Source organism: Anastrepha ludens, chromosome 5 (assembly GCF_028408465.1).
Source record: "Anastrepha ludens isolate Willacy chromosome 5, idAnaLude1.1, whole genome shotgun sequence".
Classification (NCBI taxonomy): Eukaryota; Metazoa; Arthropoda; class Insecta; order Diptera; family Tephritidae; genus Anastrepha; species Anastrepha ludens.
Genome location: NC_071501.1, coordinates 125,109,448 through 125,134,535, shown reverse-complemented (window position 1 = coordinate 125,134,535; position 25,088 = coordinate 125,109,448). Strand labels below are relative to the sequence as shown.

The 25,088-nt window shown below is 35.6% G+C and overlaps 1 protein-coding gene and 1 long non-coding RNA gene across 6 annotated transcripts; one reads left to right on the top strand and one right to left on the bottom strand.

The window, feature by feature from the left end:
* On the bottom strand, positions 1 to 18,472 carry LOC128865336 (protein Aster-B). 5 transcript variants are annotated; one of them, XM_054105550.1, is made up of 12 exons: positions 17,779 to 18,472; positions 13,541 to 13,633; positions 12,705 to 13,251; positions 8,991 to 9,207; positions 8,387 to 8,929; positions 7,981 to 8,320; positions 7,660 to 7,912; positions 7,392 to 7,522; positions 7,067 to 7,326; positions 5,342 to 5,648; positions 5,158 to 5,278; positions 1 to 1,665 (listed from the first exon to the last, which is right to left on the bottom strand). In XM_054105550.1, the coding sequence occupies exons 1-12, from the start codon at positions 18,051 to 18,053 to the stop codon at positions 1,630 to 1,632; spliced, it is 3,123 nt and encodes a 1,040-aa protein (XP_053961525.1). In that variant the 5' UTR covers positions 18,054 to 18,472; the 3' UTR covers positions 1 to 1,629. The 5 variants fall into 5 exon arrangements, with proteins under 5 accessions (XP_053961525.1, XP_053961522.1, XP_053961527.1 ...); XM_054105547.1 differs by having other exon boundaries at positions 7,981 to 8,929; XM_054105552.1 differs by lacking the exon at positions 17,779 to 18,472 and adding an exon at positions 16,864 to 17,169 and having other exon boundaries at positions 7,981 to 8,929.
* Positions 18,473 to 20,272: 1,800 nt separating this feature from the next.
* Positions 20,273 to 22,154, top strand: LOC128864992 (uncharacterized). The gene is made up of 3 exons (XR_008454737.1): positions 20,273 to 20,628; positions 21,651 to 21,725; positions 21,801 to 22,154. It is a non-coding gene; the product is annotated as an uncharacterized LOC128864992 (long non-coding RNA).
* The last annotated feature ends 2,934 nt before the right edge of the window (positions 22,155 to 25,088 follow it).

Here is a 25,088-nt window from a genome sequence, read left to right as displayed (position 1 = left end):
TTGTTTTATTTGTATAATTTAGGTATATTTTTGCATTTATTTGTAATTTTACGTAATTTAATTCAATTATTTTTGATTTGTATAAATTTTAAATCTGCGTACTTAATACACTTAAAGTGTTGCTAATGCAACATAATTGCTGATTAGCCAACTCATTTACTTATAGATTTACTTACATATATAGCATGCAAATGTATGTAACTAGCTCAGCTTTGCCAAATAATATTGCGTTGCTATTGTAATTACAGTCAAGTTCATATTTATAACACTAACTTAACGTTAAACACAATTCAATCTCAACTAATGGCAAACGTACGAAACTGTGTTATTTTTTTTTTCTCTTTTTTGTGTTTATGCAAATCTATTCACAATGTTACATATTTATGAGATACTTTCAGTTTACAAAAAATACTAGTAATGAGCTTTCACTTACAAAACACTCACACAGTTTACTCTGCGCTGACATATTTTTTTATGGCCAGGTTTTTAACTCTTCAATATAATGAACTATCCAGTTAAACTGAGTTTAAATGGCCTTAGTACCACAAAAGCCGGGATGAGCTTCCCGAAAGTATAAAAGCGGAACAAGCTAACTCTGGCTTTGTTCTGAATCGCGTGTAGCATACTTTAAGGATGATTTTTTCAGTGCAAAACCTTTAGCCTGTTTTATTCCATAATATTCAAATTATTCAACTTATAAAATTAGTTAACTAACGAATTAAAAAAAAAACAAATAACTCCAAAACGCATGCATTTCCAATTTTCGCTTATTATTATAATTCGGATTATTTATTTTAAATAATGCATAAAATGTCCAAAATCTTGCTTACAAAATATATATGTGTGTGTACTTAAAGTAAGACAAATGCTAACAAATAAGCTGCTCTGAGGGCGTTTTTTCTTGTTCTGTATTAGTGTCGGAGAAACTTTGGCGAACTTTTTAAAACAAAAACACAAATCATTTGTTACACTTGCCTGCGCAATCGGTTAAGCGGCGGTTTGCGAAATATTGAAATATTTCAAATTTTTCCTTGTAAATTACAAAACTCACGATTATCAAAAACGGGCTGCAATGCGTCACAATAATACCTTAAGCTCAGGCTCATATTTGCTTAGCACGTAAATACATTTTCGGATCGAATCATTCAATATACACATCGGCATAATTAATAACGAATAGATTTGATTAATATACATTTTTTAACAAAAATCTAAACAACAAATTGCACTTTATCTTTATAGAAAATTATAAGCGAATTTTAACTGAAATCAAAGCAAAGCGTGCGCAGAGCAGCGGGACTAATAAATGTTTAGAGAAATTATGGAAATGTTTTTATTTCTTAATTTATGCCAAGAACTTAACAAACTTGTGCTGAACAAACTAAAGAACTGCTTGTGACTTTATTTCTAAAAACAACGACATACAACAAAACGTACGACTGAAGGAACGGCTGCTTTGCAATAAGTGACCGCAAAATTCGTTTGCTATTTTGAAATCGCTGTGCAATTTTTGCTACAAATATATATGTGCATATGCATGTACGCGTATGTGAGTTCATGTGTTTGAGTTCGAGTTCTATCTATTGTAAAATTGTGTATATTTGTCATTTCTCTTTTGTTGGGAAGACTTTACCGAAACATGAGAGCGGCCAACGTTCGTTCAGTCTGAAATGATACGCAAAAAAAATTAAAATTTTTTTTTACTTTAATTAGTGCTGGGTCCACTTGGTCAATTGACACATGTACTACACGTATATAATTTTAATTAAATGCCAACTAAATGAAAAACAAAAAGCAAAATTATTTTTAATAAGCCATCAGAATGAATGAGTTTACGGTGAAAATGAATTAAGTACAAATAGGTACAGTTTTAGTTTAGACCAGTTTATATGAATGTATCTGTACACATGTAGCATAGTGTGATGGCTATAGAGTGATATCCGTAACTTAACCTCACTTTTTTCGGCAGCTCTATTAGGCAGCTTTTCGTGCGATTCAGGGCCTTTCGTACAATTTGTTTAATACTACTTTAAATTTGTGTGCATTTTCGTTTAGTTGTGTTACATAATTAAAACAAATTCTACAGAACCTACAATTTGTTAATTTTTTCTAACTAAGCATTCACAATACGATTGAAGTGAGGGTGGTTGAAAAAAAAAGTTCCGAAAATATAATAAAACAAAATAAACCATACATTTGGCAAAATTAGTTAGTTTGCTATTTCGAAAAGAGTTTTTGATGGAAGAAACATATTTTGAAATGTAGAAGAATTAGTCGTGGTAGGATCATGACACAAAGTTACAACAAACACCACTTTACTAGCATCACCTTTTTTTACTACGCCATGCAAACTTAGCCCTAGACTTTTTTTCTGATAGACAGATGGCGTGGTTAAGGCCCATTTAAATTTTAACCTGACAGACGACAATTTTTGCGATTTATCACACAGCTGAATTATTTTCATACAAAGCAAAAATATTAATGGAATGCATTTTTTTTTTGTTATTATAATCTGGTTTACAATTTCATGGCATTTATTTTTTTAATGTAACATCCGGCATATGTCCGCCATGGTTACTAGTTGCATGATCCATTCCATCAGTCCAATTTTTGATTACTTTTTCCAATAAATGTGGCCGTATGGCGTCAATGGTGGCTTAAATGTTGCACTAAATCGATTGCTAAGCGGATGATGTTTAGCTGATTAATTTTTGGAAACAAAAATTTCGTCAGCATGGCTCGATAGCATTCGCCATTCACCGTAACGGCAGCTTCTTCCACATTACGAAAGCAATAAGGGACGATGCTGCCGCCAGTGCTCTGTGAACTTCGCGAGCAGATTTATTTACATATATTTTTTCAAAATAAATTTCAACAATTTGGCATTAAACAATTCATAATGAGTTGGCAAATCTAACTGAGCAGAAGGTCAACACAGTTTGCCATTCTCAGCTGTCATGCAGCTAAAAAAAACGCCCGATATAATGCCATCCTAAATGACCATAGAAACACTGGCTTCTGTATTCTCTACACATAAAATTTAATTAATCTTCTAGGTTTGGTGAAACTTTAGTTTAGTCAAAATGGTTAAAGAAGTAAACAGCTCTAAAATAACCGTTCTTTCTGTATAAATGAAATTCACAAACTTTTTCACGAAGCAGATTACCACACCGTCACCTAATCATAGAAACAATTTACGGACACGAAAGAGCCAACTTTCTAGTCAAATAAGTCAAAAAGCCATAAATGGAAATAATATTATAAACCCTTAGCTAACAATTGACGAAGTTCTGGAAGCATCCAAAGCCAAATTCAAAACAATTGGTATAAAATCTTTCGAACTAATCGAACCACTCGAACCAATCCTTTCGCACAAATCTTCACAAACAAACCCAAAAAAAAAATGGTTTCACAAACTCAAGATGAGTTCCAGAGATATAAAAAATATAAATAGACTACTCACTGGCTACTTCTATGACACAGAATATCTCTATCGTTTAAATGCTACAAATAATAATCTCAGCCAACGTTGACAGTTTTGTTGGTTTACAACCGATTTTAATAATTCTTGCATGTGTAGAAAGCCTAACGCTTTTGCAACGATCTGCCGAAATTTCAGGCTTATCGGGGCAAAATTGAGCGAGTTATAGCAATTTTACGGAAAGTTATGGTGAGCTCAAAGCAACAACGGGTTGGGAGGTGTTCCGGCTCACTCGGCATTTGACAGTTTTGTTGGTTTACAACCGATTTTTATTATTTTTGCATTATAATTATGCACATCAAACGATTCACTACAGATTCCTTGTTGGCATTAAAGAAGGTTACAATGTCCTTCGAGATATCACAAACTTTAAAGAAATCATTCGCGCCCTTGATTTTAGCAGGTTAACTAAATTGGCCAATTTTTTATTAGAAGTTGAAACAAAATTTTAAATTACATACAGAACAAACCTATCACCGGTGTCCGTACCGTCCAACTCTTTCTCCCATTTTAATAAATTATACGGAAGACAAATGTAAAAAGATGTAAACTATGGGCGACGTTGCCAAACTGGAATTGGTAAATTCTGTTTAAATTCACTCAAATTTCGCGGGTTTAACACTTAAAAAAGCGCAAGTGAGATGGAGTTCCAACACTTTGGTCTCAGTACGACGGAAGCAGGATGCTTAAAGTGCTGCGGACCCCGCACTTGAGCTTCCTTAGTGTGCCTTTTGGGGAAAGCCTGAGGCAGTTCTCCAGCCTAGATCCCTTTTCGCTCTTCCACTACATCAACAGCACTGGATGGCTATAGATGATGGATTTTTTCTTCCTTTAAGTTTTGTAATTTTTCACAAGAAGTGGTCTACAATATGATATCGAACGGCATTCTAGTGCTACTTGTAGTGCACCCGTCGTGCTCTTGCCATCTAACCTACCTACCTAAATTCAATTTAACGCTGCGTCTGAGTCCCGCACAAGAGCACATGCTCATACATGCATACATACAAAGAAACATGCAAACAGCTACACAATCCATCAGTATAAAACTAGCTGGAAATTAATTTTTAATAGAAAACATTTGACGAACTTTGCGGTGCTTTTGTTTCTTAAGTTTATGAGATATTCACACAATAATCATGCAATTGCTAATATTCTAAGAACTTCATGGAACTTAAATTCGTGCACTTTTCAGAGCTTACATGCTTAAAATAAATCATTATTCTTACAAAAACAAATAAAAAAAAAGGAATCTTTTCAATTATTAAATATTAGAATAACAGTCAGAAATAATCAGATCTCCAGTATTTGCTGAATAACGGCAAGCCTTTGAGTTTTGTTTTATATCAATGCGTTTTTAAAGGATTTTCATTATTTCATTTACATTTTTTCACAAATTGCTTTAATGAAAATTTCTTCGAAGCTCAGCAATTGACGACAGCGACATTCACTGCTTTGTTCTGCTTTTAAAATACAAAATGTTCATTGCGCAATGTTTTAGTTTTGAAAATTTTTATATAAAAAGATGCAATTTATTAATGTGCAGTTCATTTCCACAGCAGTGGGAGTAATGACCATTCCATTGTAGCAAGATATTAAATCTATAGCTCCCCGTCAATTTGTTCGATTTGTTGTGTTAGCTTGTCGTTTTTGTAAATAAATTCGCACACAACGCTCACCTTTTTTAACAATTCAATGGCAGTTTGCAGTACTTTGTGCCATTTCTTTAACTCCGTTTCATGTAGGATTTCCTGCTGGCGCAATAGCTCCATCCACTCTTCGTTCGAATTGGGCAGCTCTCTGCATTAATAGCAAAGCGGAAATAATTTTTTTTAATGCATCAAACTGAATCGTTAGACTTACTTCAATGTGGCTAAATTAGGCAAACGCGCTCGATTGATTATATCGTCATCAATGCGCTCCTCCAACGTCCAAAGCTTTAGTAAAAGTATCACATTCAAGCCGATCAAAAAGCACAGCAAACCAATGACCAACGCCGACAGCCATTTGTGTTTGTTTTGCGGCTCGGCATCGATTGAGGGCTGTTGTGTTACGGCAACTGGCAGGCGTTGCACGTGACGACGGCTGGTGGTCATTGCAACTTCAACGGGTTCTGTTTTGGTTTGTATTTCCGGTACATCCTCCGTGGGACGCACTTGGGCCGTAGTACCTGCGGAGAAGAGAGAAACGGAAATGATCAGAAACGGACAGTGGATAAAACTAAATAAACATCCATGCATAAGTGTGAAAAAGTTCGATATGATGAATGTACGTATATGCAAATGTATGGATGTTGCGTCAATTCAGTGAGGTGTGGGAGACGGCGCTAAACCCCATGAAGTAATAACTATTTGCGGACTGCTTTCGAAATTTTGAAAACGTTGTATTGGGCTAATGATAAAAACGGCAAAAAAACAATAATAAAAAAATATAAAATAAATAAATAAATAAATAAAAAAATAAATAAAAATAAATATAAATAATACAAATAAATAAAAATATTTAAAATAAATAAAAATAATTAAAATGTTAAATAATTAAAACCAAAAAAAAAATTTTCAATAATAAAAATTACAAAAAAAAAACAAAAAAATCAAAATAAAAAAATAAACAAAATTAAAATAGAAAAAAAGTAATTAAAAATATGAATAAAAAAAGATATAAAAAAATAATAAAAATTTAATAAAAAAAATATTTTTTAACTTAAAATAAAAAAATTATAAAAAATTTAAAAATAATAATAACCAAAAAATAGTAATAAAAAAATAAAAATAAGCAAAAAATAAAAATAGTAAAGAAAAGCAGAAATAATAAAAAATAAAAATTATAATTTAGGCAAGCACCCCTGCACATCACAATAACTCAAAATTATTAAGTATTTGTTTTTTGCAGGAACATAAGATGAGTTGTATCAAATTTTTCTCTACATTCATCACGCCAAACATTTGGGAATATGCGAATAATCGAAAATTTGTACAACCGAATTGATTTGTCTGCGTACTTTTGGCGGTTGGTAACTTGAATTAACAACGTATGTGTAATGCGGTGTGGGATATAATCATTGGCAATCAACACTACTCAGCATGCAGCGGATGATGGTTATGGTAATTGTGGTTATCTACTGGGCGCACTTCAGTATACCTTCATTTCTATTTGACTTCACATTTTCCCCACGCAATTGCAAAACTTTGTCAAGTGCGCTATGTTGTTGTTGCTTTTTCAGTTGACACATATGGCCATCAAGACGAGGGTCTCGATGGTGCTGATAGGCGTGCACGAGTTGATTGTTACCGTTATGATGGTTACCGAAGTGCTGCACCTGTTGATTGTTATTATCAACGCTTTCAACACAATTAATATAATGGAGGTGGTGGTGGTGGTGATGATGATGATGAGAGCTGTCACCTTCTCGCTTACAATTATTAGTGGTGGTGGTGTTAGCAATGCTAGAGAACTTTGTGTTGAACGTGAGATTTGCAGTTGGATAGGAAGCGATAGTAGTAGTAGCAGTGGCAGTGGCAGTGGTAATGGTAGTGACAAAAAAAGTTGTGGTATCAATAGTGGAAACCGTACGTGAATTATACGAACATTGATCATTTTTGTCGAGGATAGTGGCATTAGCATTCGTGACTGTGTGTTTGTTGTGCTTACCCCGGCGTGGGCGACGTCCTTTTGCCTTGGAGGGTGGAATGCAGGTTTCACTTTGTAAAGCTTGCAGCATTGCGCCAAAGTATTCTTCCATGCCAGCCCAAGTATTTTTCTCTATAAAACCTTTGACGACACCCCAAATGGACTTTTTGAATTTAATTTGAGCGTGCACAGACAGCATTGTATGGTCATCAACGGTTCTGCAGAAATCAAATGAGTGTTGTATTGAGAAAATCACTCTTTCAGATTATGCCCCAACACTTACCTTACTAAACAGTAATGCAATAAAACACTAAAACTATCAGCATATGGAATTCCAGCATTAACACTAATTACGTCTATGGAATACAGTTCGCCTGGTTTGCTACATTCCCGCATTTCTTGCGTCTCAGTCACCTGTAAAGTTAGGGTACATTAATACACTTTGAAATATTAGTTGGAGTGAATTAATCTATGGATTTGCGTCGCACAAAAGGCAGAGTTGAAGAGCTCCAACATCTCTCCCCAGCGACAAACTCAATGGACATTTATACCTTGGACACTTTTGGACCAACGGAAGCTAATAACTGCACGGTCAAGCCAAGCGCGCGCGTCTTCTTACCCTCCTCGTTAGTTAGCCATTCGCCGAAAGACATATTTTCAGTTTTGCGCATAGCATGGAACTCCACCAAGAACTTAGACTTGGAGAAGAGCATGTTGAACAACGTATCTACATTGATGGGAAGTATTGTGTGAACTAATTGACGGCCTTCATGGGCTGATGTGCATTCAGCAGTCGCAACAAATCTGTAACAGAAACGCATGAGAACCAAATATCAGTTGGCCATTTACAGAGTCGAAGTAGAAAAACTTACGGTGCTTTATTATCCTCCGAATCACTCGAAACGGAGACGTCTGTGGGCAGATTTGTTTGATTATTGCTGGCCGCCTCATCACGTTCTCGCGTGCTTTTATTCACTTTGCGTTTCATGTCATGCGAAGATGCTTTAAGAGTTGAACTTTTTGTTTCTCTACTGGAGCCACTAACCCCACCACTACCACTTTCATTGGCAGAACTGTTTACCTTGCACTTGCCCGCTTCTTCTTCCGGCTTCACCGATGTCAGTGTCAATTCTTTTGCATTCATGATGCACTTTGGCTCGCGTTCAGCGCTGTTATTATCACTTGTTTTATTATCGGAACCGCTGGTTGAGGCTGTGTTCGAAAAGTTCACAACCGATTTATTCGAACCGAAAAAGTATGATTTCGTTCTGGGCTTACCACCGCCGCCACTACTTGTGCTAGAGCTATTGCCGCCGCTATTGTTGGCGATTGGTATTGAATTGGCTGTGCTGTAGTTGCTGCCGAATGTGGAGCTAACAATCGAATTTGTGTCTTCTAAGGCTGATCCGAAATCAATATCACCTTCGCTCTCCGCTGTTACGCTGGTCGGATCTATATAATCTTCATCATCTGTGGTTAAACCGAGTTCATCGCCATAACAATTATGCACCCATTGCCATATTTCTTGCGGCAGCATTTGCTTGTTCATTAACGTATTTTGCCATACTCGAAAGAGCATTAAAAACGCTTTGTCCCGTGTTGTGAATGTGGCGAAGAAGTACTTCTCTTTAGTTGTACAAATCGAAATGGCATTGGGTATAACAAGTGCGGTTTTCTCCTTTGTTATCGAGGTGACATCCTTCCAACGAATAGTTAAATAGGTCTCCCAGCGGAAGATATTGGCATGGAAACAAACATAGTTCTGTGACACGTATAAACGCCCCTGTACAAGAATGTCACGCTGTAGAGCGCACGAGTAATCTGCAATTGTTGATCAAAAAGTAAATGATAATAAATCATTAAAAATTCGATATTCGCTTACCAACAATTAGACGCTCGTCGCTCGGCACTTCCTTGAATAGCTTCTTGAAATCCTCCGCACGTGATTTATAATTCGGGTAAATTACATTGTACCAGGATTTCTTTTTAGCGCGCTCCGATAGTCGTGAGCCACTCTTTGGCTTGTCAGAAGCAGTTGGATCCTGAACCACACCACGCACTAACTCGCCCGAGGTATCGCTCGATTTGCTGATAGTATCCTGAAAAGAAAGCAACCATGAACAATTTTGTAATTGGTTTACGCATAGATTTGCTTTAGCTTAGAGTTGTACGAGTATACATAATACATATACGCATATGTATGTTTGCAACCTCGTCTAGGGCAGGTGGGTATGGTGAAATTGTATTCTGAAGAAATGCCGCCATAGGTGCTTTGCTATTAGTGAAATAATACTGCGACTCCAAATTTATGATGCCATAAATAAGTGAAAGATTGTGAGAAGTCTTTTTGAAGTGAAACTTCTTAGGCGTCGATGGACGAGCGAGAATGGAGAGTAAAATTTCAAGGCCATTCAACGTTTTGACCATTTTCGTTTCGCGAGAGAGAAAAAAGATATAACGTAGAGGCTCGTTTTAATCTAAAGCAAGAGAGAGCTATACCTTATATATATCTTAGATACACTTTAGGCTATTTTTTCTGAGTTTTTCCTTGTGGTTGCTAATTTCTAGTGAGAAATAACACTGCCTACTTTTTGGTGCTTGTGCAAACCTGTAGGAAATATATTTTTGGTGCCTACTGTTTGGGGCGTTTTTTGGGCCCAATATTTGGCTTTTTTTTTTGTGCCTACTTTTTGGCGCATATTTCCGTTTCCTGGCTAGTGCTTGTGCGTACTATAAAGTGTTATCTATTCCGGCGTCGGATTTATTGGTATTGCCTTGCGGTAATTTGTGCCGTTGCTGCGGTCCTGGAATCGCTGCGTTTGAGCGGGTGATAAACGCTCGGAGTAGTGCGCGTTGTTGATACGGTTTGTGTTCGGCGTTTACCTATACCGGTCGACCCTTCTCCGTTTTTTGTAAAATTTGTCTATTTGTATACTCTGCAAATGTTGTGAATTTATTTAGATATATATTCTCTCTCTCTCTCTCTCTCTCTCTCTCTCTCTCTCTCTCATTCTCTCTCGGGTCTCTCCCTTTTACTTTGTCTGCCTTGAAAGTTTCACTTCTGTTATGTGTACTACGCTACACGCACTTTTTATATTGTTTATACTTTTAGTTTAATAGAAGAGAAGGCTTTACGTTATCTGTTTGAAACGATGTTTATTAATGAAATCACCAATCAAAGTAATCAGCGATCGCTGTTGCCGAATGGCTTGGTGCGAGACTACCATTCGGAATTCGGAGAACGTAGGTTCGAATCTCCGTCCATGATAAAAAAGTTGTTTCTAAAAGCAGTCGCCCCGCGGCAGGAAATGGCAAACCGCCAAGTATATTCCTACCATGAAAAAGCTCTGCATAAAAAACCATTTGCCGTGCAGAATCGGATTAAAAATGTAGGTCCCTCCATTTGTGGAACAACATCAAGACGCACGCCACAAACAGCAGCAGGAGCACGGCCAAACACCTAACAGAAGTGCACGCGCCCATTATTTATTTAATCAAAGCATACTTGACTTGGTAAGCGACGTTAAAAAGATTGTAGACGATCAATCAAAAATTAAAAAAAAAACCATTACCGCAAATAAAAAGAACGAGAAAAAAGTAAAGGAAGGCGAAAAGGTTGCATAATTATAAATTACCTGTGGCTATCATTACATTTAAACGTTGGAACATGAAATATTTAAGACCTTACAATAATTTCTCAAGAACTTCGTCAGAGTTAGTATGTATGTATATATGTATAAGTACGTGTATGTATAGGTAACTAGCCACATAAATACTTGTTTTATAGCAATGACTCACAACACGCTAGCAGATGGGAAATTTATCCGCTATTTTTTACAGTCCAACTCCTTTAGCTACGTTTAGAAACACACATTTTTATATTATTTTGCTAAACACACCAACAAAAAAGAAAACGTAGCAACTAAAACTCAAACGCGCAACCATATGTTGGCACAACATCAATCGCACTGGTAAATCTAAACTGCAGGCAATTGCTCGAGCCCGACGATAGAAAGAAAACGTTTGCTGATAGCTGGCAGTTATCATTGCCAATGCAAGAGTTGATAAGCTCATGCGCTAACGACACATTTGGCAAAAGCCTGGTTGGTTATAAATTGTAGGCATATAGACGGAACTCATTTACACCTGTGGAGTTTTAAAATTCCCCCCAACACAAATAGCTACCATATTTATACATACGAAAGTACGTGTGTTTGTGTGTATGTTTGTATGTACATTAAACTAGAGATCACTCAGAAATCGTAAAAACTGGTGTGCTTTAAAACTTACGCCAACGTTTAGTTGTTATTGTTCGAAACGAACGTAAGCAAAATGTAATGCAGAGTAGCAAAAGTAAACAAACAGTTATTATCAATTAAAGCTCTAGCATTTGTAAACATCGCATGCAAATGCTTAGCCACACTCAGATCTAAAAAGAGCTTTTCAATAGCGGTGTGATAATCAGCAAGTACTGATTGCGGAAGTCGCTTAGCTATTCGTTTATGATTCTAGCTCAATGATTATTTGGCTTTCGCTCTTCAGAATATTTCAGAAAGTTTAGGGAAAAAGAAATCCATTATTTTTGCGTAACATGTTTAGAACCTTCGACAGTTATATCCATAACTCGATAGAAAATTAAATTTTAGGAAGGTACCTGGAAGGCCATATCGTTAGCTATATTAGAAATATGTCAAATTTACGTCCAAAGTCGAAAGGTCTAGTCTGACTCGGGTGCCCAATGAAGGGTTAACATAAAAAATGCCCAAATGGAATCGACGAAACCAAAATTGCACGTAATTAGCTGTTACAGTATCGGCTCAATTTCAGCTGCCTGGCTTGCATTTTCGCCTTTACGCCTATCAAAGAAAAACTGTCAAATGTACGAATTTTCTCTTTGTTAACCTCCATTGTTAACACCCTGTACCTCTCAACTGAATGGAAGAAACAAAAAAAGAGCAAACGAAATTTTTAGTGCGAAATGTAACCTTGATAACGAGAACAAACTTTAAATTCTTTAATCGATCACTGCAGTCAACTACCGAGAAAATAATGGATTTCTTTTACCCCAAACTAATGTTTCACATAGAAATGAATAATATTTTTCTCTTGTACACTTTTGGAGCACATAAAATTTCAAGGCGTGAATTTTCTTTTAACTTTTACATCTTCTTTTTGTGTTCGCTTGGCATTGAAAGCTCGAAATTAGATTAATGCCGGTAGTTGTGTAAATATGCATGTAAATACAATCATCGTTGGGATACTTTTGTCGTTAGCTTTCAAGCAGGTTAATTGAAAGCGCAAATAAGAAGGTAACCTTAAATTAAAAACAACAAAGTCTGTTTAATTTTACCTGCTCAGGCTGATACGCTAACTTTTTGCGAACGGCAGACATTAGCATTAAACTCATGACCAAACCCATTTTGTCAGTGACGTTAGTGCTTTTTTCTTAACAATCGAATCCAAATGTATTACAGTTGGCTTTCTCGTAAATGCTTTGGAATTGTGCACACTCCAATTCACTCTACTCACTCAGCACACACGCGAACGCTTTGGACAACACTAAGGGCAACGAATTACAGAAGCTGACTAAACTCACCTCATCAGGGCGACTGCCACTAAGCGCTCCCAGCGAGCTTTGCAGGCTACTGGATATTTTTGAAAACGATGGTGTTTTCGATAGTTTCCTCTTTCCCAAACCAATGGAGTTGTTTCGACTAAGCGGACTATCACCAGAATTAGGCGTCTTTGTGGACAAGTCGTCCGCTGTAGCTACGGCTGCCGAGTCCCGATTATCTAATTCAGTATTTTCAACTTCGCTGAGTTGGCGTTCAACCGGCCCAGATGTAGCTGATGAGGTTTTAACAATATCCTCTGTGGAATTATTGAGATCAATGAGGGCGGCTGTTTCTTCATGCGCAGCTGCCCGTTCAAGATTCACTTCTTGTGTAGCGGGTGCGAGTGCGGGTGACAAATTTGAATCACCACAGACAGTTTCGGGTTTATTGTTTGAAGTTGAATTTGTTTCAGCTGCTTCTATTTTAGTGGCGTTGGTATAAATAGATTTGTTCTCTTCGCTGCCCTCTTTGATGGATTTAAGTTTAATAACCTGTTCTGCTCCAATGTCCTCGGTGATGGAATCTCTCCTGCGAATAATAATACGAATCATTCAAGTAGGTTGAAAACGAGTTTGGATTGGAAAAAACAGTGCAAAACATTTAATTGAAAACAGTGCATGCAAAATTTCCGAGTATGCAACAAATGAAGGGGGGAGTCGCTTATCAAAAGTTATTTTTAGAAAATTGTGCTTTGAGTTTGAAATTAATATTAATTACGGCAACTGTAATTTAACTTTAAATAAACATACATTTGTGATTTCAATACAGCGGAAGAGCAAAGTAGGTGCGTTTCGACCAAATGCAACAATACACCTACCTGTTGGGACCACAACAAATTTCTTTTTCTTCCTCTTCTTCATCTTTGTTGTCGCCGTTCGCATGACTTGATAAGTTTTCAATATTTTTTATCCTACAAGAATTTACCATAAAAGCAAAAATAAAATAAAAACAAAAGTAATAAATTTAAAATTATAAATATTTAAAATACAATCTCAATTACTAGTAGAATGTAAAGGTACTCGTACATGTCAAAAAACGTAGGCATTCACAAGCAATTAACACAAAGGGCTGATTAGTAGATACGATAAGTATATTGTAAATACATATACATATATGTACATATATGCAGGAACTTAGATTAATGCAATTTATGAAATCAATATTTAATGAGTGCAATGGATTTTTACCAAATTACTACATATTCGACTCGTTGAGCCATGTCTAAATAAATTGATGACTATTGAATGCAGTTAACTAAACGAATTCGCGAATTTCACAATTGAGCAGAAAGTATCGATGCGACCAACAACACGGTTATACTAAATCTTATGTCCAAACCTTGCAGAAATTCAAGGGCTTGTATGCACATAGGTTTCTAAGTACATATATAACAATGGGTCGCTTGGTCATAAAATGTAATGGCAATAATTTTTTACTGGTATGTTTGCAAGCATGTATGGATTTGGATGTTCTTATCGAAGCTCTGACTAGGAGGACAGATAATGAGCAGTTTACAGTAACGAGCCAAAAAATACTAATAATCATTCCATTATTTTCATTTTGTTTTCACGTTCCTACATTTGCTTCGCTGGATACAGTGATGCGATACAGATTTTGTAGAATGCTGCAGCCGTAACAGCCCTTGACCGGTAATAATTTCGGGTAGAAGAACGCGTACACTGGACACCTTTTTTGAAACCTTCGGTTGGGCACCCGAGTCTGGCCTTTTTTTGTCCTGTTCCAGGATAAATAATCGAAGTTTACGTATTTATCTTGTGAATACATGCATGTTGGATTACTTTTTCAGATATAATTCTTAGAGATCATTAACCCCATCAGGGTGGTGGCTAGACTAGGCATTTATTCTCCACTCCAGATTTTATCTTGAAATACGAAATACCCGCCCAAATTATGTTGCGCCTGTCTGATCACCTGGCACCAGTGATTCGCAGTGAACAAACATGCCAAACTACTGACTGCAATCAGGACAGTTACGGATGTCTTGATGCCATAACTGCAACACCTACAAAACGAGGCATTAATGCTCCCAGTTAAGGAGCACAACAATATGCTCCGCAAGCAGTTTTTTTTCAGGGTCCTACAGAAGATATCACCTCTGCAGACATTTGCTAGCGCCTGAGACAGCTCCCAGGCACGTCAGGAGGCATCTCTTCAACTATAATATTATGGCAGGTATACATAGGCACAGGCAGAGTATACATACAAACACTAAACCACATTTATCAGGAGACTCTTACCACCTTCCTTAACTCAGGACCCCTGAATGTTGTTATCGGAGTCCTACCACCACCTATTGCAGACGAAGAGCTTCAGCTGCCTCGCGAGACCCCCATAACTTTGGCCCAATTGCGTCCTTACCCACATCGATCCCAACATACCCAGCATATGTCCAGCATGTGAAGATACACCAGACGACACTAACCACCTATTCACATTCCTCTCAAAACCCACTCATCTAGCACACCTTTCCCTCTGGACCCAACCGGTCGGAAAATCAGGTTTCCTGGGCCTTCCTTTAGATGTGTTAGACGAAGACGACCGGTGATATATACACTACACTGACAGGGCTTGTATTGCTGCTACAACAACAATAACACTAATCACCTATTCACATGCCCTATCAAACCTACTCACCTAAGACATCTCTCCCTCTAGACCCAACCTGTAGAAACAGCACGTTTTCTGGGTCTACTGTTGAATGAGTTAGACGAAGACGACCGCTGACTACATCGCACTTTAGTAAGCTGCTACAACAACGACCGATCCCACCTCGTCAACTACCACCTAACTCAAGAAAACCAACTATCACTCCGGCGTTCTCAAAGTGCGTTCTCATTCACACGACAGCTGGTACTACGTACCGAAATGATTAGGATTTTACACGACCAATAACTGTTGACCTGAGCAAATCGGTGAATTACAATTTTTCGTTCCCACTACAGGCGCTTCTACATTACCGTAACGACCCGGATTTATATCCAGTCAAGGAATTTTTATGCTGCTACAACAACATTACAATTTCATTGATATAACGAGCTTTTCGTGGGTTTAATGAATAGATTAAAAAACTAAACCGTTTATGATCTGCTGCTACAACAATGGAAATCTTAATATAATACTTCAATAATCACACCCATTTGCAACTTTAACATGGCCTTACTTTGGTCTCTATAACCGTCGAAAATATGTTGCTAATCTACAAACTCACTCATTTCTGCTAGAATAGCTTTAAGTGCCTATACAGGGCAGCCCATAATTTTTTTTTTTTTTGTGTAATCATATGTTATTTTAACAGTGACTGCTCTCCGCTGGAAATCTTGATAGAAAGATTTATTGACAAGAAATCAAAAGCATATTTCTGACCAAGTACATTTATATCTCGGCGACTTGTTTAAAAAGCATCTGGGAGAGTGAGTTTGTGCGATTTTTGGAGCGGTATTGCTGAGAACGCCGTTTCGATTTACGGCGTTGTGATAACACATTTTGTGTGGTCAGAAATTGAAGGCATGGATTTAACGTCCGATGTTAAGCGAACAATCGAACAATTTCGAGCAATCCATTCGTGAGATTAACTTTTGTTATTAATTGCCCTGTATAACAGCGATAACAGTGTGTATATCAACGATTCATTTGCACTTCTGGTGATAAGTAATTAGATTAACATGGAATTTGTTTGTGTGAACTTTATTTAAACGCATGTTTTGAATTACTTACAAACTTAGAATATTGCGAAACTAGTTTTTAACAACTTTTGCAAGCATTTATTTTTCTTTTTTTCTCTTTCACTAAACGTTCACTACCAAATGACTATCTTCACGCACTAATTCAGCAACTTCCTTTTATTAAAGAGTAATTTATCATTCAGTTTGAGTACTTTCAAGTTTTAAAACACAGTGACAAAATTTGTTATTTATGCTAATTATGGATAAATAGAACCGGCTTAAGAACTGGTGACAAACGACAGTAACCCCCGCACCGTTTTAAAAACTGTTCAACAACGTTATCATACACAAAACTTTGCTTGAAATTAAGTATGCAAAAACAAGAATCAAACTATTCGAAATGAGGTTAAACAAATGGGGTAGATTTGTGGTGGAAAATCAATAAATACAAATATACATTTTTTTTGTTTTGCACTCTATGTGTATGTGTTTTCCCGAGGATCTCCAATGGCTGAATGTGTAGTTTTGTTTTTATTATTGGCCACAATAGTTCAATTGCTATCACTTCATTCATTTAATTGATTTAATTATGAGTCTTATTTACAAATCTCTCGTTCAATTTACTCTGCTAAAATGAATAAGGCACTCGAATGTAGCCAATGTGTATGGACCAAAGGTGATCCAATGCTGAAGTCATCTGCTCTATCTGACGCCAGCAACTACAGTTCGGTAGTGCAGGGTAGAGCGAAATCAGTTTGTATGTGAATGGAACAAAGGCACCTGAGCGACTAAATGGGAAATGGCAATTTTGTAGAGAGCACACTAGAAAAGTGACACAAAAATGAAAGCGCGAGAAAAAACATTCGCACAAGCTAATTTTTGGTTGACTTTATTATTGTTTTTATTCGATCTAATTTCAGTTTAATTATTTTATAGGCTTCCTCGAAAAATATCAAATACAATACGCGAAGCTGTTAGGGAACATTATCACTACACCAGGCAAATACATGAATGAGTGAATAAGGAAATCAAGGCACGTACTTTTTTTGAGATGAGCAAATATTACTTTAGTAAATAAACTATACAGGTGGAATTCGTTTCGGCTTACTTCTGAAGTTTAATCGGATAAACTATGTACCTACATACATATATGTATGTGCGTGCACATGTATGTCATATAATAGCCTAGGCTTATTTAATAGCAAAATCGCATGCAAGCGTTATAAAAACAGAAAGAAAATTAATGTAGTAACTACTTATATTTTGTACCGAATGAGGCCGAAGTTCAGATGTTAATGCAACAGACATGCCGAATTATTTTAATTTTTTTATGATATTAAGAAGTTTCACAATTCGAGACATATTAACTTACATTAGCGTTTGTCTAGCCGACGCCGCAGCAGATGCAAGTTTCAAGGCTTTTGCTGATTTCGCAGTTCTTGGTGGTGGCGTTGGTCGTTCCGCGTTGGGTTTACTATTTCCGGAAGTAGTACAAAATAATTTGGAAGTTTCACTGACTTTCGTGACGCTGTTTGAAGCGGCTACCAACGATGGCGGCGACGACTGTGACGGCAGTGGAGCTGGTTTTATATTTGTCCTTGGTGCGATTGTTGTTGATTCTGGTTTTCTCGGTGTGGCACTATTCATGACAAACCGAGTTTCCGATCAACAGAAATCACAACGCTTCGCTATCTCACAGCGCCTTAAATCCATATATCTGCGGAAATTATTCTGCACATTTCGCACATCTTCGCCTGGTTGACTTCTTGCTACTCTTGTGCGAATTCCGCTGACCGCTAAGTTCGGTTTTCGGTTTTTCTGTATCTCGTGTATTTAGCATAGGTATATTGAGGCTCAAGTTTGTCTATTTCGCCAGCATAATTATCTCAAAATTTTCACATCATTTTATTGATATTTTATGCACAACTAAGAATAATCTACCAAATTCCACGAGTGCAAAAAACTTACACTTGAAAGGTTTTTTACAATGAGAAATATTCTTTCACATCTGCTTGTGTTCACTTCAGTTGTTGCTATTTTGAAAACGTATGCGACGAATATATTGCAAGTTTTTTTCATCGAAGCTGGGTTGCATTGCGATCCATGTAAAATGTATCACTTCAACATAGGTATGTAGCCTACATACACACCTTTCATTAATTGTGTCTTAACATCTGTCAAATTTCTGTTTGATTTTACCCCGTTTCCCCATGTGGGCTCTACATTGATTCCACATTCAATATTTAAATGGCACCAAGCAAATCGAATCGATGTATTGGCGCATGTAAATGGCGGGATTAAATGAAAATTGATTTGTCAAACTACGAAATGACGGCTGATGTTAAGACAGTGATGGAAATTAATTTGGTAATACAGATATGGTTTAACAGTGAAATTCCTGTTATTGCACCTGATGTTTCTGCTTCAAAAGAGCTTTTTGGCGTAATGGATAAATTGATATATTATAAATCAATAAATTTCTACTCGTAATACAAAGATGTCCTTTACAGCATGAAATAAGTTGAAAGCAAATTCATTCACTCTTCCATTTCATTTCATGTGGTTCACTCTTTGATTAGTTTTTTGCTTATTTGCCTCATTCGTAAATAACAAAAGCCAGAGAACGTTAAATGTAGAGAATTCTCACGTGCTACGAATAGTGTGAATTGTCAAAAATGAAGTGAAACCGCGAACACTATTTCACCTCGCTCAACTCGAAGGCGGGGAAGTTTTTAACAGAGCTGATTACAGTGAATTATGTACAAGTACATTGGCTCTGCTCAGTTTTTGGTTTCTGTATGAAATCAAATTGACGAATGCCGACGGCATTTTGCAAGGCATTTGCCTGTGCATTTTTATGTTCCCTTGATAAACGAAAATTTATTCAATTTATATTTTCAAACAAATACAACCAAATTAAGATTTAAAATCAAAGTAACTTTAATGTTTGTTACTTTAATTTTAAAAGAAGAATTTTGGCTAGAATTTAGTATAATGCCTATCGCTTTGGAAAAAACGGTAAAAAGGGGGTGATAGAGGGGTGTATCCCCATCTTAAAACTGAAAACAGAACCTGCCGGAGGCTTATAGTTTTTAAGTAATTTAATGTTAAAGTTCTATAATTTAGCGAAAAGTTGGTGTTGCCATACACCTGAAATGAAAACGAAGTTCGCACGCAGGGATGTTCAGTGGAAAGTTCATTGTAAAACTGCAGTATTTTTTGCTGTAATTTAAAGTTGAGAAATAAATTTGAAAATAAAAACATACAACTCATTTAAACTTAAAAACAATGATATTAAGCGTATCACAAAAAATAAGAAAGTAATTAAAATTAAATTAAATTAATTAACACAGTATTTTTGCGTGGAACTCTTTATCGCGTAGGCGGCCTTCGGCTGCGCTTCAAAAAAATAACTCTCATCAGTCCAACTCCGGCTACGCAATCCACAGTATTTTTGCGTAGAACTCCTTTTCGTGTGGGCGGCCTTCGGCCGCACTTCAAAAAAATAACCCTCATCAGTCCAACTCCGGCTACGCAATCCACAGTATTTTTGCGTAGAACTCCTTTTCGCGTGGGCGGCCTTCGGCCGCACTTCAAAAAAATAACCCTCATCAGTCCAACTCCGACTACGCAATCCACAGCATTTTTGCGTAGAACTCCTTTTCGTGTGGGCGGCCTTCGGCCGCACTTCAAAAAAATAACCCTCATCAGTCCAACTCCGGCTACGCAATCCACAGTATTTTTGCGTAGAATTCCTTTTCGCGTGGGCGGCCTTCGGCCGCGCTTCAAAAAAATAACCCTCATCAGTCCAACTCCGGCTACGCAATGCACAGTATTTTTGCGTAAAACTCCTTTCCGTGTTAAAACCATTGAACCCAAAATTAAAACGTCATATGCGTGTATGTCGTAAGCAGGCACAATAACCCCCATTCCCATCATTAACACTAAACTCAAGTACTTATTTTTTGTTTTCATTTGCAGGCATCCGGCAACACCATACTGTTGGCATTCCAATCTTCTTCTTATTCGCGCTTAAAATTGGAATGTGATTGCATAGACAAATGTATTTGCATTTAATTTTAATAGATATAATTAGAATATTAGCATAAAAATCGGTAAAAACACGCGTGTGAGTGTATATTTCGTGATTTATAGTGAAATGTTAAAAAATATAGAGTGTAATGTGGCAAATTACACTGATGTTCCCAAGGGCATTTTGAATGTAAATAATTAAAAAATTATTATTTCCCGATTAATTTAAAGTTATAAAGAGTGTTCCTTAACACCTCACTAACATCTCCACCAAGTTTCATTAAAAAAAACATTATAGTTTGCCAGAAATTCCAAAATAGGCATTGTTCTAAATTCCAGCCAGAATTTAAACAAAATCTATATATATAAAAATGAAATGATGTTCGTTTGTACGCATTTTTTTGGGCCGATACGAGGCCAATTTTATTCGTTCTTTTTTCATATTATAGGGATCCACTAGGGGAAGGTTTTTAGCAAAAAAAAATTTCTTTTAAATATTTTCTTCATATAAAAAAAAGAAAAAATCAAAATATTGTACAAAACAAAACTTGCTCGATTCTTAGATTAAAGTAAGTTTCGAATCGACATTCATTTTATGTGTACAACTTTTTTTGAATTTTTCGTTATTGTATACAGAAATTTCAAATGATTCGAATGAAAATTTTTTTTTTTTTTTTATTTCTTCCATAAAATATTACACCTGTCGTTAGACAATAAGTAATTTGATTTACAAAAAGATGGAATGAGAGTGATATTGAAGGGCCAATGCCCCCAAGCTCATTTAGAAGAAATATATACATATTATTTAAAAACAAGTGGTTAACAAACAATGACATATACGATTAGTTGACAATTGATTACAAGGATTTTGCAAGATCTGTTGGTGTTTGACGGTTAAGCCGACTTTGGGTAGATTTTTCTTTATTTGGTAGTCTTCTCATCATAGGATTTGTATGCGTTAATAGTCTATTTATGTGTCTTCTGCTAGCGCTTTGTATTGTTTCATCAATAGTATCGATGTCAAGGTCGCGATGAATATCTGCGTTAGGTATGTACCAAGGTGCATTAGTTAAGGTCCTAAGTATTTATGAAAATAATGTTTCAATTCAATTGAGCAATGCTTTCTTTGACCAATTCTATATTATATGGAAATGAATGCGTTTGCAAACGATGTTTTCGGCTATGAACAAATGTTGGAATCGAATGAAAAAGGAAAGAAACGCGAAATGATAAAAAAAATTCTTGGAAAATTTAAAATGAATGGTGCTTCATTGGAAAAATTCAAAGGTAATAAGAACATACACAAGATAAAGTTAGAATTCGAATTTTTAGATTTATTTTGTTTATTTCTCATTTTTTCAGAAGTACACCACACAACAACTCATTCCAACTCTGATTTTGAAATCCTGTTGGAATTGGTGATCGATAATTTTGTCACTATAATGGTCAATGGAAATTTGCGTGTATCAGACCCTGCATATTATTTACCATATATACTTTTTATGGAACATATGGACCAAATGAACACAAAAAAATAATTTAGTTTTGTTTTGATTTTTTGCAACATTTTGGTTTTTAGTTAATACAATAAAAACAATACTGTTTTTTCGTGAACACAAAATTCTAAATTTATTACGTTGTTTGTTTAGAATTTTTTTAGAAAAAAAGTAAATTTTTTGGTTTTGAGGAAATTTGTTTATTGTTGCTATTTGTGAAAGCGTAGATATTTGTAAGTATTTGACTATAATCCTAAAAGTTAATGGAATACCACTATGACACATAGAAAACATTTTTTCAAAGGGGTGTTTTTCGAAAATTATTAAAAAAATTGTTTTCAAAAATTTTGAAGAAATAAAGTAAAATAAAAAAATTTCGAAAGCATGAAATTTTTTCAAAACCAAATTTTCCTCGAAAAGATAAAAGAAATTTCTTCGAAGAGGTGTTTTTCTAAAATTACAAAAAAAAAAATTTCAAAAATTTTAAACAAATAAAATAAAATAAAACTTTTTCAAGGGTATGAAATTTTTTCAAAACAAAATTTTCTGAAAACCAAATAAAATGAAAAAAAGGTGTTTTCAAAGCATTTCATATTCCACTATTAATAGAGGGGGTGTTTTTCAAAGCGGAAAAAAATCTTTTTACAAAAGTATGAAATTTTTTCAAGAACAAAATTTTCTCAAAAACGTTAAATTAAAAAAAAATAGTTTTGTCAAAATATTTAATTTTCAGCAATTAACTGAGAAGAAATTTGTTAGAGCGAAGTGTTTTTCAAAACTTCAAAAAACACTTTTTAACCAAAAAAAATAAACCTTTTTTCAAAAACAACAGGAATGATAACATTGCCTAACAATTTCTGCACTTTTGCACAGTCTAAAGAGGCATTGATACAGAGTGTATTTCCAAACATAGTTCAACATTACAAAAACCATGATTGACTCAGCGAAAGAGCAATTTTAGCTGGGAAAAATAAGGACGTCAATGATATAAATTCAGCTATTTTAGATCAAATACCTGGTGACATAGTTGCGTATAAGTCAATGGACACTATTACTGATCAATATGAGGTCGTAAATTATCCAACTGAATTCTTAAACTCACTCGATTTGCCAGGCTTACCACCTCATAATTTACGATTAAAAATTGGAGCACCGATTATTATGCTGCGCAATAGTAATGTGCCCCGACTTTGCAACGGTACCAGACTCGCTGTGAAGAAGCTAATGGGTAACGTTATCGAAGCAACAATTTTGAAAGGGAAGTACAAAGGAGAAGACATTTTGATACCCTGAATTCCACTGATTCCGGCGGATTTACCATTCGATTTCAAACGTTTGCAGTTCCCTATTCGCCTTGCCTTCGCTATGAGAATTAATAAGGCGCAAAGACAGTCTCTACAAATGTGCGGTATTAATTTAGAATACCCAATTTTTTCTCATGGACAATTGTATGTAGCTTGCTCACGAGTAGGCAAATCATCGTCATTATTCATTTACGCGAAAGATGAAAAAACCAAAAACGTTGTCTACCAAAAAGTGTTACAATAAAGTTCGAATGAAATTGTATCAAAGAATTTGCTTTGTTTCGTATTAATTTTATTCTCTTTCAGCAAATCATTGAATTTATCGTCTAGCGAAGCGGGCGAGGGTACGCTAGTACATTATAAAACGACCTCACATTTTGTTGTGTGCGTTTTAGTAAATTTGATGAAAATTTTTACTCATTTTTCGAGTCGAAATTAATTTTAGACAAGAATTCAAAGAGCATATTGGTATATTGATGAATATATGTATATGTACATATATCAACTTCTTCTGCATATGCATCGACATGTGCACAGAGAACGTTAAATATACATTAACGTTCTCTGGAAGTTGTTTTAGCATTTGCAGGAATTCGATCATTCGAATATTTACTCCCTAATTATTGCATGAAATATGATAAGACGATGCTCGTGAGGTAGGCCATGTTGCTTCAGTGCATACATATGCGTGGAACACTAACTATATTTATTAAAGATGCAATAGAACTTAGTTGTCCCATATATGTATGTATGAAAATACGTTCCTTTGAAGTTTTCTTTTATTTATTTTAAATTTTCAAAGTTTTGTACTATCTATAAAATGCATACATATATGAATTATTCCCTGTAATATACATATGTAAATTGAAAAAAATTTCGTTTGGCAAAGGAACAAAAAATGCATATTCAAATGCACATAAATATGATAAGGCAATGCGTCGTGAGATAGGTCATTGTTGCTGCAGTGGGTGTGCAGATACATTTGTAACACTATAAGAATTGAAGATGCAATTGAACTTTTGCACAAATATAACTAACAAAATATATGTATATATACATATATTGATACATGTACATATACATATATTCATCAATATACCAATATGCTCTTTGAATTCTTGTCTAAAATTAATTTCGACTCGAAAAATGAGTAAAAATTTTCATCAAATTTACTAAAACGCACACAACAAAATGTGAGGTCGTTTTATAATGTATTTTGTTTAAATTCTTCTTTTAAAATTAAAGCAACAAATATTAAAGTTACTTTGATTTTAAATCTTAATTTGGTTGTATTTGTTTGAAAATATATGTAGATTGAATAAATTTCGTTTATCAAGCGAACATAAAAATACACAAGCAAATGCCTTGCAAAATGCCGTCGGCATTCGTCAATTTGATTTCATACAGAAACCAAAAACTGAGCAGAGCCAATGTACTTGTATATAATTCACTGTAATCAGCTCTGTTAAGAACTTCCCCGCTGTCGAGTTAAGCGAGGTGAAATAGTGTTCGCGGTTTCACTTCATTTTTGACAATTCACACTATTCGTAGCTCGTGAGAATTCTCTATATTTAACGTTCTCTGACAAAAGGAAGCAGATATTTTTGAGAACAGCAGCACAGAGAACCAGTGTTGCCAATTTAGCGACTTTGTCGCTAGAATTGACGACTTTTGCTTGAGTCTTGGCGACAAAAAAAAAGTTTTGACGACAAAAATTATTTAGCGACTTATCTGGTGACTTTTGGAGAGCAAATCAAAACCGTTTTAGGCAATAGATACTTTTATGTCAACTTGATTACCCGTGAATGCCCTTTACCTTCCATACTCTAGAGTAACAATTTACTGACTAC

Bases quoted from the DNA above. Each gene is read 5' to 3' on its own strand.
- LOC128865336 (XM_054105547.1), bottom strand. From the start codon at position 18,053: ATGAATAGTGCCACACCGAGAAAACCAGAATCAACAACAATCGCACCA. The intron at 13,634-17,778 runs GTAAGTTAATAT...AAATTCTTGTAG, and splicing joins TCGGCTAGACAAACGCTAAT to GATAAAAAATATTGAAAACT. The intron at 13,252-13,540 runs GTAGGTGTATTG...TATTATTCGCAG, and splicing joins ATTTGTTGTGGTCCCAACAG to GAGAGATTCCATCACCGAGG.